At 37.1% G+C, this 26,542-nt stretch overlaps 1 protein-coding gene across 7 annotated transcripts in view; it reads left to right on the forward strand.

The window, feature by feature from the left end:
- NRG1 (neuregulin 1) overlaps positions 1-26,542 on the forward strand; it is a 218,667-nt gene that overhangs the window by 34,961 nt on the left and 157,164 nt on the right. For all 7 annotated transcript variants that reach the window (XM_015145141.3, XM_015145147.3, XM_015145143.3 and 4 more), the window contains exons 2-3: positions 11,857-12,034; positions 21,702-21,823. In XM_015145141.3, coding sequence (XP_015000627.3) covers positions 11,857-12,034; positions 21,702-21,823 — 300 coding nt within the window. The remainder of the gene's footprint in view (positions 1-11,856; positions 12,035-21,701; positions 21,824-26,542) is intronic.

The raw sequence follows: 26,542 nt of genomic DNA on the forward strand, positions 1-26,542 counted from the left end.
TGGGGTAGAAGTAAAATGATAAGAATTCAATTGTTGGCCGGGCGCGGTGGCTCAAGCCTGTAATCCCAGCACTTTGGGAGGCCTAGACGGGCGGATCACGAGGTCAGGAGATCGAGACCATCCTGGCTAACACGGTGAAACCCCGTCTCTACTAAAAAAATACAAAAAAACTAGCCGGGCGAGGTGGCGGGCTCCTGTAGTCCCAGCTACTCCGGAAGCTGAGGCAGGAGAATGGCGAAAACCCGCGAGGCGGAGCTTGCAGTGAGCCGAGATTGCGCCACTGCACTCCAGCCCAGGCGACAGAGGGAGGCTCCGTCCCCCTCAAAAAAAAAAAAAAAAAAAGGAATTCAATTGTTAAGTTGTCTATTGGCCTGCTTAAGAGTGCAAGGAGGCTATGAAAGCTCTGAAGGTCCTCAGAAAGTCAAATGTGGACCCTGCTGAAGAAGGGATGCAACGTTGGTTACCTAAAACTGTAGTGAACGGAGCAGAGAGAAATTTAACTTTGATATTGTAGGCCTCAACGAGTAAAGAAGGCTTTCAATCCTGGCAGGTACTAAGGTTTTAGTATCGTTCTCTTTAATAAGTCATCTGTGGACAAAAATGAAAAAATCAGAAAACCATAATTACTAAGAAAGTAGATCTGAGTAAATAACAAAGAAACAGATTTTAGAAGTCCTGAAAGGACACATTTATTTCAGAATTAGCTCTGCTAAAATTTTTCTTTTTCACAGAAGGAATAAGTTTTAAATGGCTATGTGAAAAAAATAGATTATAGGGAACTAATGTTCTTAGATCATGTATCAGGAACTTTGTTCATTTATATGCAATGCTTAAAAGTTTTCGCATAGTTATCATTGTTTAAAACTATAATCAAGTGCTAACTCATTTTACCTGGGAATTTATTTAGTTTAGAACATGTAAGTAAATTTCTTTAAATAAAAAAGAGAATTTTAGTGACATAAATTAAATATATTTCAACAAAGAAATGGTTATAAAGACAAATATTAACATATCAAAGTCATGTTAATGTGTTAAATTTACCTAAGCAATAAACACATCAGAACAGAACAAAAAACTTGACAATAAGAAAATAAGTAAATATATATTAAATTTTTAGTAACTAGATGTTTCTCAATTTTTCTGTTTAACATTTTGGAAGTGAATATGGCTGGTATGTATAACACATGAGAAAAAACTCCTATTTTATGACAATGGAAAAAATCATATTTATAAGCTTATGTCACGTGAAATTTGCTACACATCAATTAGGTAAAATTGTACTGGATCCATTTTAACCCTGTGAGTTGATTGCCTTCAGTGAAGCTTGCTGGACATCTTTATGTCCGAGAGTGAGATGTTCTTATAATTGGGGGCAGCTGTGGTGATAGAATCAATTAGGCCTGTGGAACATTTACTTTCCAGCTGCTGGCCACGGTGCAGTGATTTGCTCCAGTGTTCATTGTCACAGTGTATTGCCTTTACACCTGGAAAGAACATTAATCCATTAAGATACTTTTGTTGCTGTATCCTCACATGGGGGTTATCACATCGCAGTGAACACAGGAGTGAGATACAGCACTGTTAACCCTTGTGGCATTTGGCATATGACAGACAACTACATAGTTCAAACGAAGTTTTTTTTTTTTTTTTTTTTTTAACACCAATTGCAAGTATTGTCTTGTTTTATTTCCCCTTAAATTATCCAAGTAGCTCAGAAAATTCAGCAATTTTGCATATCTACTGTATTTCTCAGACTGTCTTTTGCATGTGGAATAAGTGCGGAAATAATGTCATGTGGTGTATCCCAGGTTTTGTGAGGAAAATATGGTCCCTATTGATAGATCAATAAATAGAATCTTTAGCACATTGTCCAGTAGTTAAGAGCCAGGGCTCTGGAGTCAGAATTCCTGGGTTCAGATACTGACTTGATAGTATACCAGCTGTGTGACTATAGACAGGTTACTTTACCTCTCTGTTTCTGTTTCTTCATCTGTAAGTTGAGGATAATGATAATAATACATACCTTCTGGAGTTATCATGAAACTTAAAAACGTTAATGAGCGTAAAGCTCTTAGAACAATGCCTGGCACGTAGTAAGTACTCAATAAGTATCAGCTGTTATTATTCAAAGGCATTTATGGTTGAAAGTACTATATATATAAAACATATATATATACTACATACTACTATATATATTGTATATAGATGTACTATAAATAAAAGGGACTTTATTTAACTTCATCTCATAGGCTTTGAAAATATATTATAGTTGTTTTAAGTTTTTTATCTTTAGCCCCTAACTGGGAAGTACAGGGCAAGGAACTATATAGAAAAGGGAGATTGCTAATTTCAATAAATAACTAATTTCAATTATCAGGGTGAAAAATTATCTTACCTAATAAACCTGCATTCATTTTCCCTTGTAGAGTTTTACAGTATTGTAAATTTCTCACAAATGGGGAGAGATGATTTGATTTATATAGCTCATAAGAACAAAAAAATTTACCGTAGTGGCTATGAAATGGAGTAATCTTTCCCAGATTTTTAATCTCCTGTCCTTCTCTCCGTTTTCTACCTCCACTTCAAACTTTGTAGGAAAACTAGGTATGATAAACAGTCCTAGGTTTAAGTGTTGGTTCTACAGCTTGTTAGACTTACAACATTAAGTTCCCCTATCAATTTCCGTCTCCTCACCTGTAAGTGGAAATAATCATTATGTATCTTTCATGAAATACATACCAGAACTGTTGCAGATGAAAGGAGATTTGACCAAATGGTAATTTTGGGAATATGTAGTAACAACAAGGCACATTAACAGTTAAGCATCCTGTAGACTCTGGTCAGTCAATGGAGAAGAGCAACTTTGACTTGAGGGCATAGAAGGCATGGTGGCTGACACTTATAATCCCAGCATTTTGGGAAGTTGAAGCAAGAAGATTGCTTGAAGCTAGGTGTTTGAGACCAGCCTGAGCAACATAGTGAATCTCCGTATACCAAACAAAACAAAACAAAACAAAACAAAACAAACCCAGCATGGTGGTGTGTGCCTGTGCCTCTGGTCCCAGATATATGAAAAGCTAAGGCAGGAGGATCACTTGAGCTTGAGCTTAGGATTCCAAGGCTGCAGTAATCTATGATAACATCACACCACTGCATTCTAGCCTGGGTGACAGAGTGAGACTCTGCCTCCAAAAGAAAAAAAAAATTAAAGCAGAGAAGGTAATGTGAAAATGTATGCACTCTTCTTGCAATAATACAAGAACCATCTGACCATCTGGCTAGACTCTGAAATCAGGTGAAATAAATGAGCTAGCAAGGAAATGACCAGGGTCTCAGCTGAGGCGGGGTCCAGTTTGAGAGTCCTCCAACAGTGATGACCAGATAAGAGAAATACAGAACATGAAAACTTCAAAGTAAAGATAATTCAACCTACTTGACAAGTTTCCCATTAGATTTACATGTCATTTTTGTTAGTGTCTGACAGCAGAGCAGCATAAGAGTCCTAGCCCAGTGGCATACAGAACACAAACAATGTCACAGGGCCTCACGATTCATAGTAATAAAAAGTCATAGAGAAGATAGATGGGGCCTCTGGAATCATTTTGTACCTGGGTTTCTTCTTTGTCGGTGTCTTCCAGATTCTTCCTCATCCTTTCAGCAGACACTTGAAGTCCTACTTTGGGTTAGGAGAGCCTGAGATCCTGTGTATCTTCCATTCAATAAATTTAGTAATTTTGATGTTTAGGTATAGTATCAATCAAAATGGACACATACACAGTCAGGCAATAGCCTGATCCTCCAAATAGGGACTGTGACCCCCTGCTAGTAACTCGCCTACGCTTGTTTGATTTGGTAGGGATAAATTCCTTGAATGGCCCTGTGTTTGTACATGTGTTTTTTGCTTGTTTGTTTTGTTTCTTGAGATGGACTCTCACCCTGTCACCCAGGCTGGAGTGCAGTGGACTGCCCACTGCAATCTCTGCCTCCCTAGTTCGAGTGATTTTCATGCCTCTACCTGCCTAGTAACTGGGATTACAGATATGTGTCACAATGCCTGGCTAATTTTTGTGTTCTTAGTAGAGATGGGGTTTTACCATGTTGGTCAGGCTGGCCTTGAACTCCTGATCTCATGTGATCCATCTGCCTTGGCCTCCCAAAGTGCTGGGATTGCAGGCGTGAGCCACCGGCGCCCAGCCCTCTACGTGTATTTTTTAAATGCAGTCAGTTGAGTATGGTTTTCAGATGTAGAATATGATTAATCATCTTCGATGGCCTTAGCATATGCATACTATTTAACTGGGCTAGTTGTGGCTCATACCCTCAAATCAAATATCTTAAAGAATACTGTTTCAGTCATTTTGTAGCAGTTAATTGTGAGAAGTGAAACTTGGAGGACATCCGCATGTAAAATCCCCCACCAAAGGAAACCAATATGTTTGGGAAATCAAAATGAAGCACTAGTAGGAAGCCAGCTCTGGCATAGTGGCACCACTGTGATGAGTGTTAGAAGTAAAATGCTGCAATGATGCCCCCAATTTTATTCTTTTATGTTGTATAATGACACATTCTATGCATGTGATGTGACGTCATTCAGCATGCTTGCAAATAAATTATTCAGTAGTTCATATACACATCATTGTATTATGTAAGAAGTTGAACATGGAACTGCTAGAATGGAGTTTCCAGAGTCCAGCCATCTTAGTCCTACTTTGAAGCCTATTCCCAGCGTGTTCGCTGGTTGGATTTAGTTTGCTGCCAGTGGTAGACAGAGTCAGCTTGAGAATATTTTATAACAAAATACTGAATTTTATGGCAACTTTTATTTCAAATGAAGGTACCATCCTCGTTCCTCAATAAGCAGGGACAAATCGCAACTCCATTTCAGCTCACAGGGAACTCTATTTAAGCGACTTGAATCAAGAATATTCCGTCTGAAGCCTGATTCATCTAGAACACAGGGCAGGGTGAGCACAACATCACCACAGGTGGCAACAAATAATGGTCTTGTTGGGCGATTCGGGATATAACTCAACATCACCCACTGCATCAGCAGCAGGGCATTAAAACCTAGGTGCATTCCACAATACCATCACCACTAGAATGTGCTGCCTTTTACACAGCTATATTTACACATTTTCATCTGATAAGACAAACTTTCCCTTTTATAGCCAAATTTGTGAGTGCAGCTCAGAAGAGAAGACCAGATGGAAGAGCACAAAGTTTATCCACTCTGTTGCAGGACCGTAATCAACTTTGTGAGTTAGTCCAAGGAGGGAGAAATATGATCGGGGGAGTTTTGGAGACTCTCCATAGTAATTTATCTACTTCTAACATGACTATTAACAAAAGGACAGCCTGCATAGAGGATTGATTAATGATGTTCGTGTGGCTTTCATCAGCTAACATAATTGTCAGTCACCGGTTGTCACTGTGGGATCTGCACATGTGTGATGGTGGGCTTTTTACACATTTATGCAGGGAAGACTTCACTGGGATCATAGCTGAAAGCTCACTGTTACTTGATAATATTTTGCAGATTTCCTGTGTAATTTGTTCAATGTGTTGAGGCTGTTCAGATTAGCTGCACAAACGTGGAGAGTAAAGATAGGAGCTAGCTTTGCATTGTCAGATCCTCCAGAGACCAGAAATAACAACTTATCTAGTGTCACATGCCATCAGCATTATCTCTGCAGCATACACATGCTAAAATTTGTTTCCTGTTCTTAACAATACAGTACAATATTTGATATAGCTGCATGGATAATATTTGAAAAATAAGGGCACAGTAGATGATTAAAACAAGAGGATTGCTTAGATGAATGAGGGTTTTTTTTTTTTTTTTTGGAAATTTATTTTGCCCTTACCACAAGTATTTATTCACCCATTAAATTATTGGAATAAATGAACATGTCGCATTGAGTTTTTGTGGTGGTCAGAATATGAAATATAAGTATTTTTGGATTACCACAAGTTTTTTCCTAAATCGTGTGACATAGCAAATAGGAAAAGCAGATCACAAAAGTAGACTTTGAAAGTATACCTCGTATACCTGCATGTTTTGAGTTAGAGTCAGAAGAGTATATTTGTGATCTTTTAAAATCTTTGAAAATACTTAAAGCCTGTAAAAAGAAGTATTCAAAAGAAATGCCTGTGAAATGTGTGGCATTGGTCTGATGGCATTTGCATGTCTGTTTTAAAAGGCTGTTCTTTGCACTTGACTGTCTGCCTCTGTTGATGCATTTCTAAGGGTGTGGATATGTTTATATTAATGTCAAGCAAGTTTGAAATAGATTTAGGCACAGACTGCTTAAAACTTGCTATGTTATTAAATTGTTTCAGGGTGTGGAACTACCACCCCTCTAGAAACACATAGAAAGCAAAATTATGAACTGCGGTAGACCAAATACAATTAAATCACACTTAAGATTCTCGGAACACCTCCTGCATTTGAAGCATTAACTTAGCCTTGAGCTTGCCTTCAGCCAATTTTTTATTAACAGATCTTTTATGCATGGATAAGACTTGCAAGACAAGTAAAAAATTTTTTGCACTTTTAAAATTCGAGTACTCAGTTAACAAGAATTGACCCCAAGTTTAGGAACTACCATTGGCCTTATAAAGTTATTACTAGGTATTGGAAGATACTTGGTGAATAGGTTTTATTTCAGTGAAATAAATGAGATTGTTTCATGTGAGTAAAGCATATGCCTGAGAAACATGAAAATGAATTCTATTAACAGATAGCTATTTATATAATCTATGACAAAAGAAAATTTACTCTGTTGAAAATTGACTTACTATGGAAGGATGAAAAAAATCATACAAACCACATGGACTCAAATATTAGTTTGCATTTTTATAAGAATCTGTGAAATATTCAGGGTTATTCCAATAGTCCTGGAAGACAAAAAGTTTCAAATAATATCCGCAAAGATAAAAAAAGGTTTAAAATTATTGCCCTGTGTCCTTGATACTTGAATTTGGGTTCTACCCTGAGTGAGTGAGAAACTTTGTGTAGTCCTTGTCTAGAAGGTACCACTGACAGCAGGACACCCATAGGTCAAAGATGCAATCTGTTGGTAGTACACATATGTGTTTCTTCACTTATGCTATGGAGGATTTTGAGTTATCAACTTAAGAGAACTGTTTTCTGAAAAGCTGGATATCCTCATGTCATAGAAGTTACCCCAGAAGGACACAGCAGGCACATTATTACACCTGGACTTCTAGGGATGCAAAGTTAGAGTAGCCACGAGCTTTTCCACATCTGATGGATTTGGAACTATGTGCAAGAGAGAGAAATTCAGGCTGGTCACTAGAGGTATCCTTGAACCCCAAACATCGAGAAATGTTCGTACATCAGGGTCAGCTTAGGAGGGGATATTTTAGCTAAGAAGGACCTTGGATCTGAAGGTCTCTGCCTCATTGCATTGTAGATCATCTCGTAAGACAAGGGATGTACCACTCTGCGTATGGACCCCAAAGGAAAGGAGAAATGTTGACCTGCCCAATGAACAATTGGTTTCCTTCCATCAAAAGACCTAGTGGGGTTGGAGCCCTTGAAGTCACAATTGTGAGGATGAACCATATGAACATTTCAGTGCAATACTGCCGGCAGAATTTAAATGATTTAAATGAATTTAAATGATTCATTATTAAATTTAACTTATAAATTATTAACTCTAATAATTACGAGAATTTCTTTCATAACTGCAAATTAACCAAGACTTTAAAAATACTTAATGACATGAACATAAAGAAGCAAACCATAGACACCAGAACCTCCTTGAGAGTGTAGAGTGAGAGGAACGTGACGACTGAAAAACTACCAGTTGAGTACTATGCTTGTTACTTGGGCAACAAAGTCATCTATGCAGCAAACCCCTGCAACACTCAGTTTACCCATACAGAAATCTGTGCATGTACCCCCTGCATCTAAAATAAAAGTTGAAAAAAGAACAGACTAATGCACACAGACACACACACACACACACACACACACACACAGACACACACACACGTGCGTACTTAATGAAGCCTAGGTCTTTTATCTAATGGCAGAAAGATCAGATGAGAAAGGCAAAAAATCAGAGACAGACCAAGGCTGCCGGTTTTATTTTCCTCTATGTATGTGTTAGTGTGTATATGTATAAATGTATTTCTATTTGCTAAACCGTCTAAAGTTTAGTTGAAGACATCATGACATTTCACCCCTAAATGCTTAAGCAGATATTGTCTAAGAACAAGGAGATTCCTTTGCGTAACCGCAATGCAGTGCTCCCACTTGAGAAATTTAACTTTGATACAATATTTTTATTCAGATTTCCCCAGTAGTCCCAATAATATCTTATGTAGCTCTTTTTCCCTTGGAGCAGGATCCAATCAGTAGCTCTACATTGCATTGACTTGCCATGTCTCTTTAGTCTCCTTTCATCTAGATCACATTCACAGTCTTTTTTGTTATTTATGACATTGATTTTAAAGCCTATTTCAGGTGTTTTGTAGAATATCTATCATTTTGAATTTGTCGTATTGTTTGCTCATGTTTGAAATCAAGACACCTAATACAGAAATAAGAAATAAACTAATGAAAACAGAAGGTGAAGAGGAAGGAGAGATGAGCTAAAGAGAGAAAAGAAAAGAGGGAATGAGAGAAAAGAGGGAAAGAGAGACAAACTGATTTTGTGATAAAATGTTTATCAAAATGGAAGAAAACAAAGTCTCCATAGATTTATGTTCAGACTATATTGATAAGCAAATATATGGAGTGGTAAGTGGGGAACATGGTCCTTAAAGAGAAGGTATCTGAAGTATGGTTGACACTCAGACAATGCAGGCGTTAGGGGTGCCAATCCCCTGTGTGGTCAAAAATTTAAGTATAACTTTTGACCCCTGCAAACTTAACTACTAATAGCCTACTGTTGACTGGAAGTCTTGTCGATAACACAAACAGTTGATTAATAAATATTTTTATCTTATATGTGTTATATATGGTATTCTTATAATACAATAACATGAAGAAAATATTACAAGGAAGAGAAAATATATTTACTATTCACCAGGTGAAAGTGGATCATTATAAAGGTCTTCATCCTTGTCATCTTCATGTTGAGTAGGCTGAGAAGGAAGAGGAAGAGAGGGGCATTGGTCTTGCTGTCTCAGGGGCAGCAGAGACAAGAAAATTCATGTATAAGGCATTTTGCTTAGAGGCAAGGGAATAAACCTTGGAAGTTCTGGTGTGTTCCCAAGTTCAGTGTAAAATTAAGAGGGGTGAAGAATTCAAACTAGTTATTTCAGTTTATACATAAATTAATGAGGCAATGTATTTTTCTTAATATATGTAAACCAGTTTTTTTGGTGTCATTTAGCACCAGCAGATTTGTTTCTTTAAAACCCTTCACCAGGCCTTTGGCTCACACCTGTAATCCCAACATTCTGGGAGGCCAAGGCAGGCGAATTGTTTGAGCCCAGGATATGGAGACCAGCCTGGCTAACATGGCAAAACTCTGTCTCTACAAAAAATACAACAATCAGCCAGTCATAGTGGCATGCACTTCTGGTTCCAGTTACTCAGGAGGCTGAGGTGGGAGGGTTACTTGAGCTCAATAGGTAGAGGTTGCAGTGAGCCATGATCATGCCACTGCACTCCAGCCTGTGCAACCGAGCAAGACCCTGTCTCAATCAATCAATCAATCAATCAATCCCATCACCAGGATCACAAAGTTAAAAATGATCTTAAGGAGTTAACAGAAATATGTAGACACTATTTCAGATACATGAGAATTTAGTCTGTTTTTAAAAACCTGCAAAACAGAGATTCATGAACCACATTTTAAAAAGACTTCCATGAAAGCTTTTCAGAAAAAAATATTTTCAAGCTGTCAAAAAAAAAAAAAAAAAAAAAAAGAACCAGACAAAATCATCAGGTATCAGGGGCTAAGAACAGCTAAAATAAGTTTTCTAATTTGTCAGTGTTTCCGCTACATTAAATGCCTGCTTCTCTACCTCATCTCCCAGCCACCAAATAAATAAAAAGGGGGATATGTAACTGTAGGGGTACTGCTAAGAAATCACAGTGTTCAGATGATTTTTTTCTGAAATTTATTGGAAACTTCATGTGTTCATTCTTGACATTTTTTGGATTTACTTGGCAAGGGCAGAATCGTAGAAAAACAAATAGAGTTCTCTGAGTAGGAAAGGTACTCCATTTCCTGTTCATGGTTAGGTGACCCTGATTACTGTCCTTGGAGTCTTGAGCCCCTTACCCAGTGAATAAGTAGGTACTGAATCAGGGAGGTGCAGACTCATTTGCCTGGGTTTGTTTTCTGGGAGTTCCTGTTTAACATTCCTGAACTGGAGCAGAAGTAGATTTTTTAGCTGGCTTTTCTGAGACTCTGAGGAAACTGAGAGTTGTTGAATTCTCGGGTTCTGTGATGTTTGATACTTATTAAGTGAAATTATGTGTGCAGAGGAAAATTTATTCATCTATGCTTTTAACAAATGGCTGTGATAAACAGAATTAGACATACTATATGGAATTGCATAACACACCACCACATGTCCGTATTACCCGCTTCCACAGTTATCGGGTTCTTGGTAATTGTTTTTCAACTTTATGCCTATCCATTCCCCACCACCGTATTATCTTGAAGCAAATCTCAGATATTATAACATTTTATCTGTAAGTATTTCAGTAGATATTTTTAAGCTGTCTTGCTTAAAATAAGAATGGTATGTAGGTGTTTAATGTATTCTCCAAGTTAATGCATAATTTAAGTACTCACAGTCTCTGTTGAGACTATTTACATGCACTAAATCCGATCAAAGAGAGAATTTGATGTGAGTCGTGGTCATCTGGAATGGTCCATTCATTGTGTTTGGGATAGCAACTGTGTAGGCCCAGTCAAAGAGTGGTAGCATCAGAGAACTTCTGTCTTGAAGAAAGGGGCCATTGTTAAGATTGATGGGTTTTCTGTGTTCTTTGGTCCTCTCTGATGACAGGATAGTGAAATGAGCCCTAGCTCTGAGTACCCACAAACTTTGTAACCATGGATAAAGTCAGCCACTTACTTATCTCTGAAATTAAACTTCCCGATTTTAAAAATGGATGTGATGCTTCCTGTGCCTATTCACAGAACTGTGATACACTGTGATTTGGGATGTGAACGCGCTTTAAAAATAATGGCCCGGTTACATATTCTCCTTTTATTTTTATTTAAAAAAAATTTTTTTTTTGAAACAGAATCTTACTCCGTTGCTCAGGCTGAAGTGCAGTGGTGGGATCATAGCTCACTGCAGCATTGACTTCCTGGGCTCAGGTGGTCCTCCCACCTCAGCCTCCCAGGTAGCTGGGACTACAGGTACATGCCACATGCCGCGCTAATTTTTGTATTTTCATAGAGATGGGGTTTCACCACTTGCCCAAACTGGTCTCCAACCTCTGAGCTCAAGTGATCCTCCTGTCTCAGCCTCCCGAAGTTGGGGGATTACAGGTGTGAGCCATCGCGCCTGGCCTACATATGCTCCTTTAACACAGGCTTTTGGTTATTTGAAATTACCAATGTTCAGGATTCTTAATGGCATCAGAGAATATAAGCTTGAATAAGTAACTATCTAGACTTTTTTTAAGGAATAATTTTCTAATCTAGGTTCTCTTTTCTTCTGAGTATATTTTATTTGGGCATTTTATTTTTCTCCAAGATGAGATCCATTTTCACTCATCCATTTTGAGATTGTTTTTCTCTCTGTTAATAAAACCTTTGGAATGGTGCCTTGATCAGGCTAACTCAAAATTAAATGTTTCTCTTTGAAAGATTGCCTGGTGATCAGAATTGTTTTTTCCTTCTCTTATTTTAGCCTTGCCTCCCCGATTGAAAGAGATGAAAAGCCAGGAGTCGGCTGCAGGTTCCAAACTAGTCCTTCGATGTGAAACCAGTTCTGAATACTCCTCTCTCAGATTCAAGTGGTTCAAGAATGGGAATGAATTGAATCGAAAAAACAAACCACAAAACATCAAGATACAAAAAAAGCCAGGGTAAGTATAATCCATAAAATAGTAGAGACTGCCCCAGCAATAAAGTAATATAACATATAAACGTTATTTAGGCCCTAATAAGTGAGCTTACTATCAGAAACACAATAGATAATAAGTGAAAAGCTGTTTCATTATATAATGACAAAAAATCATCTTATCACACAGGCAAGAATTCAGAGTTTCTGGTTCTTACAACTTGTTGATAAAGAAAAGAAAGGATGGATGGAGAAAGAGCTATAGGAAGTAAGAAGAGATGGAAGGGAAGAAGGAAGAGTGCATTAGTGGCAGATGCTATCATAGTAATAGATCCTAAAATTCAATTTCTTGGCCAGGCACAGTGGCTCATGCCTCCAATCCCAACACTTTGGGAGGCCGAGGAGGGCAGATCACCTGAGGTCAGGAGTTGGAGACCAGCCTGGCCAACATGGTGAAACCCCGTCTCTACGAAAAACACAAAAAGTAGCCGGGCGTGGTGGGTGCCTGTAATCCCAGCTACTTGGGAGGCTGAGGCAGGAGAATCACTTGAACCCGGGAGGCAGATGTTGCAGTGAGCCAAGAGCATGCCACCGCACTCCAACCTGGGCAACAGAGCAAGACTCCATCTCAAAAAAAAAAAAAAAAAAGAAAAAGAAAAAAAAAACCAATTTCTTTAAAATAAGACAAATGCATATAATAATGTAGAGTACCAGTGCCTTACACAGCTAAAATCACAACTTCATTATAAAGCTCAGTAAATACTTAGATTTATAGAAAGAATTGGAATGTAACCAGTTGAATTCAGACTATTTTTTAACATGGGGTTAATGATATAATTATATCTAATAAGAATTTTTAACTGACACTGCTGATAAAGCACATTGTCACTCTAGCAGATTTTAAAATCAGGTAATCTTAAGTAGCAAGAATTTTAAATGTTCCTACTCTCCCTGAGGGGGTCCATATTTGACAGGGTTTAATGTGATTCCTGTAACATCTTGGTGGATGCATTCTGGATCTACTCTAAAATGATGCTCTGTTATCATACCTACACTCTTCATTCTTATTTACTTCCTTACTTAAGAATCATTTCTTCTAATATCAAACTACATTTTGAAATCAGAGAAGAGATAAGTCAGTTGGATTTCTGCTTCTAAAGAGTCTTTTAATCAATGTGACATGTATAATAGTGGTTCCAAACTCAAAGATGACATTTTCTGCACTCACATGTCACAGTGAACCCCCAAGTATGGTAACAGAAGCAACAGAACATTCTCCTGTACTTTGATTTTATAGGACATTAGCCAGAAAGTTGTTACACATTCATGAGCAAAGTGATTACAGTGAGAATTAAATTTAATCTTATCAAAGTGTTTGTTTGCTCTGATGACTGTAATTAGGTTTTTGTTTCTAGTTTCTGTGGTTTTATAAGCTATATACTTACTTTATTAACTACATGTTGACTCTAGTTATTGATCATGTCAGATAGATCTGTTGCTTTGGAAGAATAATGAAGTGTATTGTATCACTTTCTGCAGCAGGTGGTACTTCAAAGATACAAAATATAATATTGTAAAGAGACATGGCATTTTTATACCTAATATTACTTATTTTTTTACATTATTCCAATATGTAGCAGTTCAACAGCACATGGCAACTATCTTACTTTGCAGATTAGGAAATTGAGCATCAAAAAAGTGTTCTGCTTTGCCTCAAGTCATATAACTAGTAAGAGACTCAATGAGAACTGAGTTCATTATTGTTATACCCATTAAAAAATGTAATATACTGAGAAAGAAGGAAGTTAAGTTTCTTCCTGTAGATCACAGTGGTAATGAATGGTTCAACTTAGATTTGAAATAGGTCTGACTCTAAGTCTCATGCCTTTTCAACAGATACTTGTGATTTTGCTATATAGATTAAATAGATTTGGTACAAATCTGTTTCTTGGGTTCCTTTCTTAAAACTGGAGAACCTTCATATTTAACAGCATATGTGCATGAGGGGAGTAGGAAATACAATGAATGAATTGAAAAGATAAGTATGATTCTTATAAAGAAGTTTAACAGGACAAAAATACTCCTAGATTTTGGATGGAATCGATTTTGGTGTTTGCTTTTCATCCAACAAGTTAGTAAGAAATGAAGTTATCTCTACATGCAGGGTAATGTCTCATTTATTTCTACGTGGCTGTCAAAGGATACCAGTAATATTTAAGTGCCATGAAAGGTTTTATGGTAGGACTGTGGAGAAATTAAAGAGGTATAGGGTATTATAATCTCTGTACCCAGGGGTGGGGGTCGTAAGACTGTATAGAGATTATCTAGTTCAGTCTTATATAAAACATGGGAATTCTGGAAATCATGTGTTACAACACTGCTAGAGCAGGGGAGGAGGAAGGGAGGGAGGAGAAGTTCATCTAGAAGAAAGCATCTCACACTGCAAATATTCAATCTGATGCTACCTGGAGAGAAGCAAATGAAATTTCGGTAGATAAGATGAGAAAATGAATTCTTTAAAAAAGTGAACTGACTAGAATGAATAGGCTTTAGAAAAGGTACATGTATACTTAAAGAGGTAATTTGTTACATGGCTTCGATGACATATAAAAGTATCATTAGTATTCAGAAAAACATTTTCATATTGGCTTCATAGGTCCAGACAGCTAAGAGCACTGTCTACATATTAATAAAATCCCATAATACCAGAAAGGGCAATAGTCAGAAATTACTTCTTTTAAACAATAGTCTTGCTGGAAAGAATTAAATGGTGAAAAATGTATTGAAGTGATGCAACTATAAATCATTTGCAGCAAAACAGTTAACATATTTGATCTAAAAAGACATACTTTGTATAGAGTGGACAGCTATTTGATAATCAGCTTTTCAATTTTTAGAATTGGGTATTTTGTCATCTAAAATTGCGTCTTTTTATTAAAAAAAGCATTGTCAGGTTTTTTTAAGATTAAAGGATCCAGCTGAATCTAAATTTAATTAACATTTGCAAGGTGTTCTATTATTTCAATTTATCCTGTAAATATAAGTAGAATGAATATAATTATTGTTATACCCATTTAAAACATTAATATCCTGAAAATGAAGGAAGCTAAGTTTCTTCCTGTAGATCATAGTGGTAATGAATTGTTAAACTTGACTCTAACTCTTGTGTTTTTCCAGAAGATATTTGTGATTTTGCTACATAAAGTCAGAAGTCAGAACATAGGGCTCTGGCATGCTTAGGATAATGGCTTTAATTAAAAGATTCTTATTTTACAGATTCATTTATATATTACTATTAATGAGTTTTAATTACTAAGATATTCAGACTATTAGTATTCTGCAGTGGTTAGTTGGTTATTTTGACTTAAACTTTTTCTTAGGCTATGATCAACCAAGCAGAGGTGAAGTTTAGTTTGAAGTGTAAGATTTTTCTGGGATTCTCTTTATTTAAATACATGGACTCTTTTCCAATCTTTAGTCTTGACTTCTTTTTCACATTTTTTATAATCTAGATTGTGCATAGCAGCAGCCAAAATATCCTTTTAATCCCTTGGTGTTTAATGCAACAATTTCACAGCAATATGCAACTTCTATTATTTTGTAAAATCTTTACCCTTCTTTTGCTCATGGTCCTACTAAAAACTACATTCCTATGTGTTCTTCGTATGATTTTTGAATTCCTATCTGAGCCTTTGTTTTCTTTCGCTAACCCACGTGTGGGGCCAATTAAAAGAAATGGAAACTTCCCTCGTGTTATATGTCTGCTTATCTCTTTGTTCTTGTTTTCTTTGACTGGTGGATGATTTCAATCAAGAAAACTGGTTAAAAAGCTTGGCGTGTGACAGATTCATATGTGAGGACTGTCAGATTGACCTCATTTAAATACCTATTCTTTCTTAGCTTTATCAAAGGCTGACTTTCTATTATTTGTATGTTTCACACACTTTTGGATACCCTTAATTTTGCCTCAGCTTTTACTATTTTAATTTTGTTTAAAATTGGCTCTCATTGTTTTATTCACATTGAAAAAGTATTACAAATTATTTCTTCTATTTTTAATGGTTGCCTTTTTTGACTTTATAATGGAAAAAGTTTATGTGCATTTTTTTCTCATCTTAGCTTAGCAACTCTATTAGATCACTTGAACTTTATATATAATGAAATCTCAATGTTCTCATGTAGAAAATGGGACTCAGTGGCATTCTATATGGTTTATGTGAGGCACGTGGTACAGTGACTGGTTCTGTTGTTTAAGAAGCCCCTCTTTTAGCCAAGCACAGTGGTGTATACCTACCGTCCCAGCTATTGAGGATCTCTTGAGTGCAGGAGTTTAAGACCAGCCTGGGAAACAAAGCAAGACCCTGTCTCTATACTTTAAAAAAAAAAATCATAATTTCCTCTTTCACTTCTTTGTCCTTTTCACGATGATCAGTTTTACACTGTCTGAAGCAGTGTTGGACACACACACACACACAAACACTGTCTGTATAATTTCTTAGGGGTCAGGGAACCAAAACTGTATAAACAGAAGAGTTCTTCCCTATGTGTAATTAAGTTTCCTTAGCCTGTAACTATGGTAGAAGAATCAAGCTAAAATAAAACTAAACTAAGTAATAGCTAATGAAACCTTGAATTCACCTTGTAAGTGAGCACTCACTAAAAAACACAGTGTGCTTTCTGATATTAAAAAAATGAAAAGGAAATTAATATTCAGAATTTTTTATCTTCAAATTACTTCGCATTAATTTATTTTTACACTGTACTGTTTTTTCTCATTCTAAAAGTAATGTATGGTTATGAAAATCCAAATATTTCAGGAATATAGGATGTAATTACTATAATAGCTAACACTTATTAGGAAGTCACTATATTGCAAAAACTGTTTTAAACACTTTCCACGAATTAACTCATTTAATATTTTTAGAAAATAAAAATCCATGGAAACACCAACCTTCCTCCAGATCCACAGAAAACTCATCAATTAAAGAGCAAAAAGTTATATTTATGACTATAAGGGAATCAGGTAGTCTTTCCAAGTTAATTTCCTTCTTGTAGACAGTATATGGTATCTTACAGAAAAGAGAAAAAGAAGACTGTTGTAGCCATACTTATCAAAGCGCCAAATCTTTTTGCAATATATAATTTTCAAGGAAGATTTGGCTCATTCTACACCCTTACTACATTCTGTCCCTACTCTAGGACACAAGGCTGGACAAATCCCATAGTTACATGTATCATTAGAATTCAGAGGGGTCTTTATGCTCCTTTAGGTCAGTGGTTTTCCAATGATGTCCCTGTAGAGTGCTAAATTTCTATTGAATTGCAAAAAGGATTACCAGGCCCTCTGACCTGGAACACTTTCTGTGTGATATTTTTGAATATGAGGTTCTGATTTAAGCTTTCATTTTAAAACAGGATTTTGTTGTAAAAAATAGTTGAAACCACTGATCTAATTTAATCTTTCTCTGCATAGAGATATTCTTGTAAGAATGTGCTTGGCAGGTGGCTATCCAGACTTGAATCTTTCCAAAGAGAAAACCTAACTCTTTCACAAGACACCCTGTACATTTTTGAATGCTCAGAAAAGTTAGTCTATGTAATATCATTCAAAACATGTTTCCTTTTTCCTGTAAGACTTAGTTTTCCTGTAAGACTTAGCAATCCCAAATAATTTCCTTTTCCATATGCGTCCAGGAAATATATTTAAATAGCTACTTATATTTCATTCATAGTTGTCTGCCAGTGGGACCTCTGTTTCTTTAACATAATCCTCTCTAGTGATAAGATTTCTAGGCCCTATTCAATTCTGATCACCCTCTTCTAACGTCCTTTAATTACGGTTTTTTTTTTCCCCATCAAATATCATTCCAAAGTGTATCTAAAGTATAACTGAGCATTCTAGATATGATCCAGCCAATGAGGAATGTATTGGGGCTTTTATCCAATTTGATTGATGCTCCGCTTTAATATTAATTTGGCTAAAGAGTACCTAAGGTTTTTTTGTTCTTCTTTCTTTTTGAAAAGAGTTTTAAAAATGGGTTAATAATAAAGCATGTGGCTAATTAGAAATCCTTATTTCTGCATATATTGTAGTCGAGGGATATCTCCTCTTGTATTTATGTCACCAATTTTCGAACGTGAATGCACTTGTGATGCTTATCTCTATCAAATTGAATCTTAGTCTTGGCCCATTGATGATCTGTCCTAGGATTCCCAAGGGTGTTCTCCACAGAGAAGATTCCATGGCCACATGTCATACCTGCCTTAGAAATTCACAGTACAGATTTGCAAAAAACTACCGAGATGCATTGTTGTAAAGAGACCTCTTTAACTTTTTTTTAATGCAACATTTATTTTAGTATAGAACCATTTTTTTAAATCTTCTTTCTTTTAAAGCCTAACATTTGATTACATTACTAGGAATAGTATTCCAGGAAACAATGCCAAGGCCTATTAGGAGAAGTTTTATTTTAAGACTTATCCCTTTAAGATTATGTTAACTGTAAATATGATTACCATGTTTCTTATAGTTCCATCTAGTTCAATAGTTAAAATGTTAATTGCATTGGGTCAGGAAAGGAGTCTTTACATACAAACAGGATTGTTCCTAGATCTGTATAAATAGGAAAGAAGGGCTGTTCGTGAGGGTGTTGTAATAATCTTGGAGTTGTACATTCTTGGGATGTTGTTGTAATCTCATCTCAGAATTTGGGGACTTAAGAAAAGCTACTGTTTTCTTACTTTAGAAATTTACTCTTTCTGTGGCATTGAAAAATCAAGATATTAATGCCCCACCCTGATATTGTTCATAATTTTTCTATTATTGCTAGTGGTTTCATGGTTATACATGAAAATTCTTCCAGTAAACTATGCTAAATGTTGGGCTGCAAAATCTTACTGTACTCATCCAGTTTTTTTGCACTATTTTTCAAAGATACCCATCATGAAGGAAACTTGTCATGTATGAACAAAATAGATAAATAGCTGACAATCCATTTTAAAAATCATATGATATGTGAATACTCCAAAATTCAGCCTAAAAGTTAATGCAACCTGACATTGGGTGATATTCTAATATTGGTTTATTTTGATGATTTTAAAAGTTGTCATATTTTATTGTTAAGACATATCTATTTGCAAAGATATTTGTCATCAAAATGGCCCATTATGGCTTATAGGGATATACTTCGGGGAAACTTTACTATGAATAATGTCTCTGGTTAATGTGTGAATATTCTTTAAATGGCCCTTGGTGGTGTCCCCATTCCATAGATAGATAAAACTGTTAAATTACGTCCGCTTTTTGTCAACTTTTTTCTGTGGACCATTATTTTCAGAAAATATTAACAGATACACCTTGTGAATGAAAAGGATTCCATGGTCAATGAAGTTTGAGAGAAAATAAATAATATATCCCCTTTCAGGGAGTCACAGTACATCAGCATATTCAAGACCCTGAGAAATCCTGTGAGAATAAAGATAATGAAAAGCCTGTCTTTATTTCACCTAATATTTTCCAAATTTATTTGAATGTGGAACACATTGCTTTGTTACCTCAGGTTTACCTGTTGACATCATTGAGTCATGACTGGCGAAGTTACCTTTTTTTTTTTTTATTTTTAGACCAAGTCTCACTCTGTCACTCAGGCTGGAGTGCAATGGTGTGATCTCGGCTCACTGCAACCTCTGCCTCCCAAGTTCAAGTAATTCTCCCACCTCAGCCTCCTGTGTAGCTTGGACTACAGATGCGTGCCACCACACGCGGCTAATTTTTGTATTTTTAGTAGAGATAGGGTTTCACTGTGTTGGCCAGGCTGGTCTCGAACTCCTGACCTCCTGATCTGCCTACCTCAACCTCCCAAAGTGCTGGGATTATAGGCATGAGCCACTGCTCTCGGCCGCAAAGTTAATTTTTCAGGCCCGATATTGGTTTGACCATCACTGTTCCTGGTCTGGACCACCTCTGATGGTCTGTGCCCTCTCATTATGGCCTTTTCCTTTCCTCCAACCAGCCATAGGAATATTAGGTTCTGCTTACTCAGCAAGAACCTAATATTTACTTAATCAAACATCCAAATATTTTCTTCATTCATTAACACATTTATCCAATAATGTCTGAGGACAAAGCATAGCCTGATGTATGCTCCATGAGACTAGCAAGAAGTTGACATTATAACTCCCCCCTCCAAAGTGTATGTTCTAGGTCGAGAGATGAGACATACTGAAGGAACTCTCATGAGAGACGTACTCAGGGCTGTCAGAATTTAGGCACATGAGAGCAGCTCCAGCTACATGACCAGGAGAGGCTTGGTGAAGCATTTGGCACCTGACATGGCCCTGGAAGGTCCAGCTGAGATTTTGATGCATAGGAATGCAGGATCCCCATTGTAGGAAGAAGAAATGACACAGCAGAAGCACAGAGGTGGAAAATCAGGGGGCCTACATATGGAACTTTGGGTGGTTCAATCAGGTAGACTGGAGGAGACTAGTAGGAATTATATTTGGAACAATTGGTTTTACTCAGTTAACATTGTGTGACAAGATCAGAAAATTCACCAGAAAACTAGCAAAGTATAACGTGGCAGATTTGCAACCAGAAGGATTGCTGTCATTTCTTCCTCCCTTGTTTTCTCCCTTGTCGTTTACCCTTAAGAGCCCAGGGAATCACAGTTACCAGGCTAGAGCATAGAAGGATTGTTGTTATTTTTTTGCAGATAGGGTCTCATCATGCTGCCCAGTCTGGAGTGCAGTGAGTATTCACTGGCATGATCATGGTACACTACAACCTTGAATTCCTGGGCCCAAGTGATTCTCTCACCTCAGCCTCCCAAGTAGCTGGGATTCCAGGAGCATGCCACCACACCAGGCTTTAGAACAATTCTTTAGAAAGACTTCAGTAAACTCTGAGCCCATCCCTGCTGTTCTGAGTTCTTATATCTCGGAGACTGTTTAAATTATAGGTTATGTGCAACAGTAAAACACAGACACAGCAGATCACAATGCTGCCCATATTAAAAAAAAAAAGTGAATGTTGATGTAATATTCAGAGTTTTATAAAACTGTGTGATAACGTTGCCCAAATATTTATTCCAGTATTAAGAATCTTTCATGTGGTACTATGCTCCCAGCAATGAGAATCTTAAGGAAAGAAAAATTCCCTTCCTTTTGGAATTGATAAATCCTCTTCATTCAAAATTAACATTATTCTTGATATTACTCTACTGAGAAGAAGAGCGCACAGTATTTTTTATCTATTCTAACCTTCAGTAAGTGTCCTTAACAGACTTGTAGGAAATGACTTTATACATTTTCCTCTTCCTAAACCCTAGTGGCTGATGGCATTTGGATATAGAAAACTAAGAAAATTTACCAATTAGGTTTAAAAATCTAAGGTATAACACAGTTATTGGTGATGATAAGGGAGTACAAAGAAAAACTACAGGACTTCCTTTAAACTACTGATTTAGGTGATAAAATTAAGATGATATCCATGGTATAACTTAATGGATGCATCTTACTTTTACTCTAGGTAAAATCATGTGGTCAGATCAATGTAATGGAAGTTGTATTTTAACATATGTGTAAGGTGGGGAGAGGCAGTTTGAGAACTCTGAAAGCACAAAAAAGTGTATATTTATATTTACTGGATTTCTGTGATATATACTGACACCACTTTGGTCCTGATCTTATAGGAAGTCAGAGCTTCGCATTAGCAAAGCATCACTGGCTGATTCTGGAGAGTATATGTGCAAAGTGATCAGCAAATTAGGAAATGACAGTGCCTCTGCCAATATCACCATCGTGGATTCAAACGGTAAGAGATACCTACGGTATACTGTTCCTAAATCTTTAAGAAGAGTAATCAAGACACGTGGTAAGACTCATAATAGATTGGTGTGTTAAATCTCATTGTGAACAAATTAAAAACAAATAAAGAAAACCAGGTGTTTCAAGGATCTTGTATGTCTTTCATAAATTTCTGTACTCCATGAGATTGTATAGACCTTAACTCTACATATATTTTTTACAAAAGGATTTGAATAAGGCCATGAATGGCAGAGATAGGTTGGATTGCTAAAAGATAGAGGTTATACAATTTTTTTAAGTTGATCAGGGAGGGCAGTCAATTCTTTGGCTCTCTGAACAACAGAATACAGTCATATATATATACAGGATATATATACACAATATGTATATATGCACATGCACAGAATATATGCATATTATATATGTACATATATAATATATATGCATAGTATGTATATACATATACCTATATAATATATACACACATACATATATAATATGCATATATTCTGTGTGTGTGCAGAATACAGTCCTGACTCAATTCTGGCAATTTATTCCCATTACATCTGGCTCTAGGTAGTAGAAAGTTAGGCCATTAACTTTTTTTAGGCCTATTAATTTTGAAATTAGGACCATTTTAGAGGCAATAAATTTCCTACTATGAAGAGGCTTCATTTTCAGCTTTCTTCAGAATAGTACCAGGCAATCCTTCTTAAACAAATGAATGACTTAGAGGTAAGAAGTACAATCTACCTCTGACAACTTCTCTGAGTTATTCCAGGAAAGTAAAAGAACCACAGCTGATGGCTTTCTGTTTTGTACTAGCCTAATACTCCATGATTTGATGGAATCATCTATAGGAGCTGATGATGATGATGACCTAGCAATGCTTCTTTAAATCTTTTAGCATAATCAAATGCTATTTTAAAGTCTTTGGTGCTCCTCCCTCTCTCTCTCTCTCTTTCTCTCGTTCTCTTTCTTTCTCTCTTTCTCTCTTTCTTTCTTTCTTTTTTGAATTATGGCACTTAACTATTGCCTTTACAAAATTTGTCATCTGTTATAAAACCAAGCCTAATTGCGTGGCTTCTCGGTAGGAGATGAGAAAGATTCTGCATTTCAAGGGCAAGCGCTCTTAAAGTGATAGAGTAAAAATGCCAGGTCAGCACAGTTAGAGTAAAAGTAATTTTAAGGGTTAATTGTATGGGAGGCTGATGTAGTTTTTGCCACTTGATTCCTCTGTAACATACTAAGAAAGGGAGAAGGGAGATAAAAATAAGAAACAGGGCTGGGAAAATTCAGGTTAATGCCTCATCCTCTCTGGACTTCTCAAGGATCTGTTCCATCACAGAGTAATCAAAGTTTATCACTTTCATTTTAAATATCTCCCTTCATAGAGAGTAAAAGAGAGCAGGGAAAAGGAGTTTCCATTAGGAGTCCTGTTTATTACAGTTTAAAATGTAAAACCATTTAAAATTTATATGAGTAAATATAGCATCACTTTATTTTTCAACCAGGGCAGGTTAAGCAATAGTAGTTTGCTAATATTACTTTAACCCATGTGGAATTCTATAGGATGAAGCACACATTAAAAAATTAATTTTAATGGGCTATTTTTTACTTTCTACTATAACCATTGTTTGAAGCTTGTTCTCCTGGGTTTGTCACTGGCTTGGTTCAGTGTGTCGCCTCATGGTTAATGCTATTCAATTGTGATTTTTGACACTTGGATTTCATTTGTGTAGCTATACCACAAAGTCCCAGGAAAATAAAATTAAAGCTAGTGTCATAGTCTCACTGAGTGTCTACAGAAGTATTACATTGATTATTCCATGGTTTCTGATTTACAGGATTAAGCAATGAATTATTTTTTACTCTATTATTCCTGGCAAAAACCCATAGAGTTCCTTTTTTATTAATTTGGGGGTACTGAAAGTTTGATAATATGGCTTTTTACATTTCTTACATAGGAAAAACAACTAATTCATTTTTTCCCACATTGATTCACTCAAGTCTTGGTCTAGTGATCAAACTTGAATATATAGTGTTGACCAATTATAGGGTAGAGAAATGAAACTCGAAGTGTTTTTGATAATGAGTCCTTTTTACCTGGCAAGAATAAAGAGAAATTTATGGAATATTTTAAGTGAGTCATTGTTAAACAACCAACAAAAATTCTTTCAGAAATAGGTTCCTATGGACTTATGTAATTAAAGCCTCTGAAGAAGGAGAATGAAGAATCTCAATTGCAATGCAAGTTGGCCTTGTTTTTATTCTCTTCTTGGAATGTTAGGAATAGATCATCCTTTGCCAACCCCTTCATTGTATTAAAAAAGAATAAAAGAGTTAGCATAGAAAACAGACTTATTCAGGATCACAGAGATATTTAGCAGCAAAAGGAGTTATGAACCCAGGTTTTGGTTTTTTTTTTCTTTATTTCTACCACAGTGCAGTTCCATCTGTATCTGAAATGTTTTTTGTGTGTGTTTTGTTTTTCGTTTTATGAGACAGGGTTTCACTCTGTCACCCAGGCTAGGGTACAGTGGTATGATCTTGGCTCACTGCAACCTCTGCCTCCTGGACTCAAAGGATCCTCCCACCTCAGCCCACTGAGTAGCTAGGAGTACAGGTGCATGCCATCACGCCTAGCTAATTTAAAAAAAAAAAAATTTTTTTTTTTTTTTGAGATGGAGTGTTGCTATGTTGTCCACTCTGGAACTCCTGAGTTCAGCTGTTTTGCCCACTGTGGAACCCCTGAGATCAGTAAGTCCACCCACTTTGAACTCCCAAAGTGCTGGGATTACAGGTGTGAGCCGCTGTGCCCAGCCTTACTCTGTATCTGACTATATGTTTGCAAATGTTTAAGTGAAATTCTTTTGCTTATAAAGAACAGAAGTTGAAGGAATGGTATGAGGCCTAAGGAGTGAGGGATTCTATGGCGAAGAACTAGAACTTCATTATAACTCAGCCTCAAGGAGATGGAATTGTATGCTGGGCATCTCTGGGAATTTAAGCAATGCGAGTTTGTGGTTTTTCTCTCTGGTGTTTCTAACTTTAATATGCTTCTGATACTTTTTTAACTTTTGTACTCTTTCCCACATCTTCTCACCTCTCCTACTTTCAAACTCTGCCTCTTTATAATTCCAGACTTTGACCTGTTTCTTGCCCCCACGGAGCCATATTCTTCATGGCACTTTCAGGCATTCTTTCAGCTTTAACCTCTATTGTATGATTGTTTCCTTGGTTCCCCAGTGAAATTCCCCAGACCAAGAATCCTATTAGCAGAGCTGATTGTTCCATATTCATTAAAAGACCAAGAGAACTTACAAATTATCTGCTGTGTGGTCATATGTCCACTGCTACCTCAACTAGGGAGGGTGAAGCCGGAAACATAGCGGCCCAGAAGCTCCTCTCTTCAAACGCTGGGGATGGAGCATGCAGCTCACCTGGGCCTGTGGCTTGGCACCATGATTGACAAGGCCAGTTTCCTGTACCTTGGAGGAGATACCCTTTTTGCTCTGCACCTTAGAGTCCTAGTTATAGTGCATCCAGAAGGAAAATATGTAATCATCTTGATCCCTTATCCTCTTCCACTGCTATCTATGAATTTGCTATATTCTGTTCAATGCTTGGTTATCAAAGAAGCTTCATTTGGGTTCTGAGCTCTCCAGGGCTTAGATGTACTGCCTTTGTGTTGTCTCATTCCTGTCTTCCTAGGAATCAGGGCAGAGGTTGCACAAAAACACTTTTTCAGAGACAAAAAGGGCACTTTCTACTGGGGTTATAAATTGCCACACCACTGAACCATGTCTTCCTAAATATAGATATTTACCATTGACTTGGGCTGACAGAGAGTGGAATTCTCAAGAATTCCTTTCCCTTCCCTTCCCTTCCCTTCCCTTCCCTTCCCTTCCCTTCCCTTCCCTTCCCTTCCCTTCCCTCCCCTCCCCTCCCCTCCCCCCTCCCCTCCCCCCTCCCCTCCCCCTCCCCTCCCCCCTCCCCTCCCCTCCTCCCCTCCCCCCTCCCCTCCCCTCCCCCCTCCCCTCCCCCCTCCCCTCCCCTCCCCTCCCCTCCCCTCCCTTCCCCTCCCTTCCCTTCCCTTCCCTTCCCTCTCTTCCCCCCCCCTTTTTTTTTTTTTTTTAAATAAACGGTGTTTTGCTGTGTCATCCAGGCTGGAGTGCAGTGGCAGGATCTCGGCTCACTACAACCTCCACCTCCTGGGTTCAAGCAGTTCTCCTGCCTCAGCCTCTTGAGTAGCTGGGATTCTAGATACCCACCACCACACCCCAGCTAATTTTCGTATTTTTTGTAGAGACAAGGTTTTGTCATTTGGCCATGCTGGTCTCTAACTCCTGACCTCAAATGATCTGCCCACTTTGGATTCCCAAAGCGCTTGGATTACAGGTGTGAACCACCACACCTGGCCAGGAATTTATTGTTTCATTGGGGATTCTAGGAAAAAAAAAAAAAGTTGTTAAAATAAGAACATGCTGTCAAACTATTACATTATGTAGAACTCCCCTTGAGATTTTAATTTATATTTTCTATGAACTATCAGTCACTTTATTAATTTCTTTTTTTCACCTTTTCTATATATTTCCAAGAAGTTCATGGCTATAGTTTGAGAATTTCTATACAGGTTTCCTTGATGAACGATCCTGGTAGGTTGCTGCAATCTAATTATCCTAATTCTTTCCTATTCAAAGGATTCCTTGTGATTTACTTAAAT

Source organism: Macaca mulatta, chromosome 8 (genome assembly GCF_049350105.2).
Source record: "Macaca mulatta isolate MMU2019108-1 chromosome 8, T2T-MMU8v2.0, whole genome shotgun sequence".
Lineage (NCBI taxonomy): Eukaryota > Metazoa > Chordata > Mammalia > Primates > Cercopithecidae > Macaca > Macaca mulatta.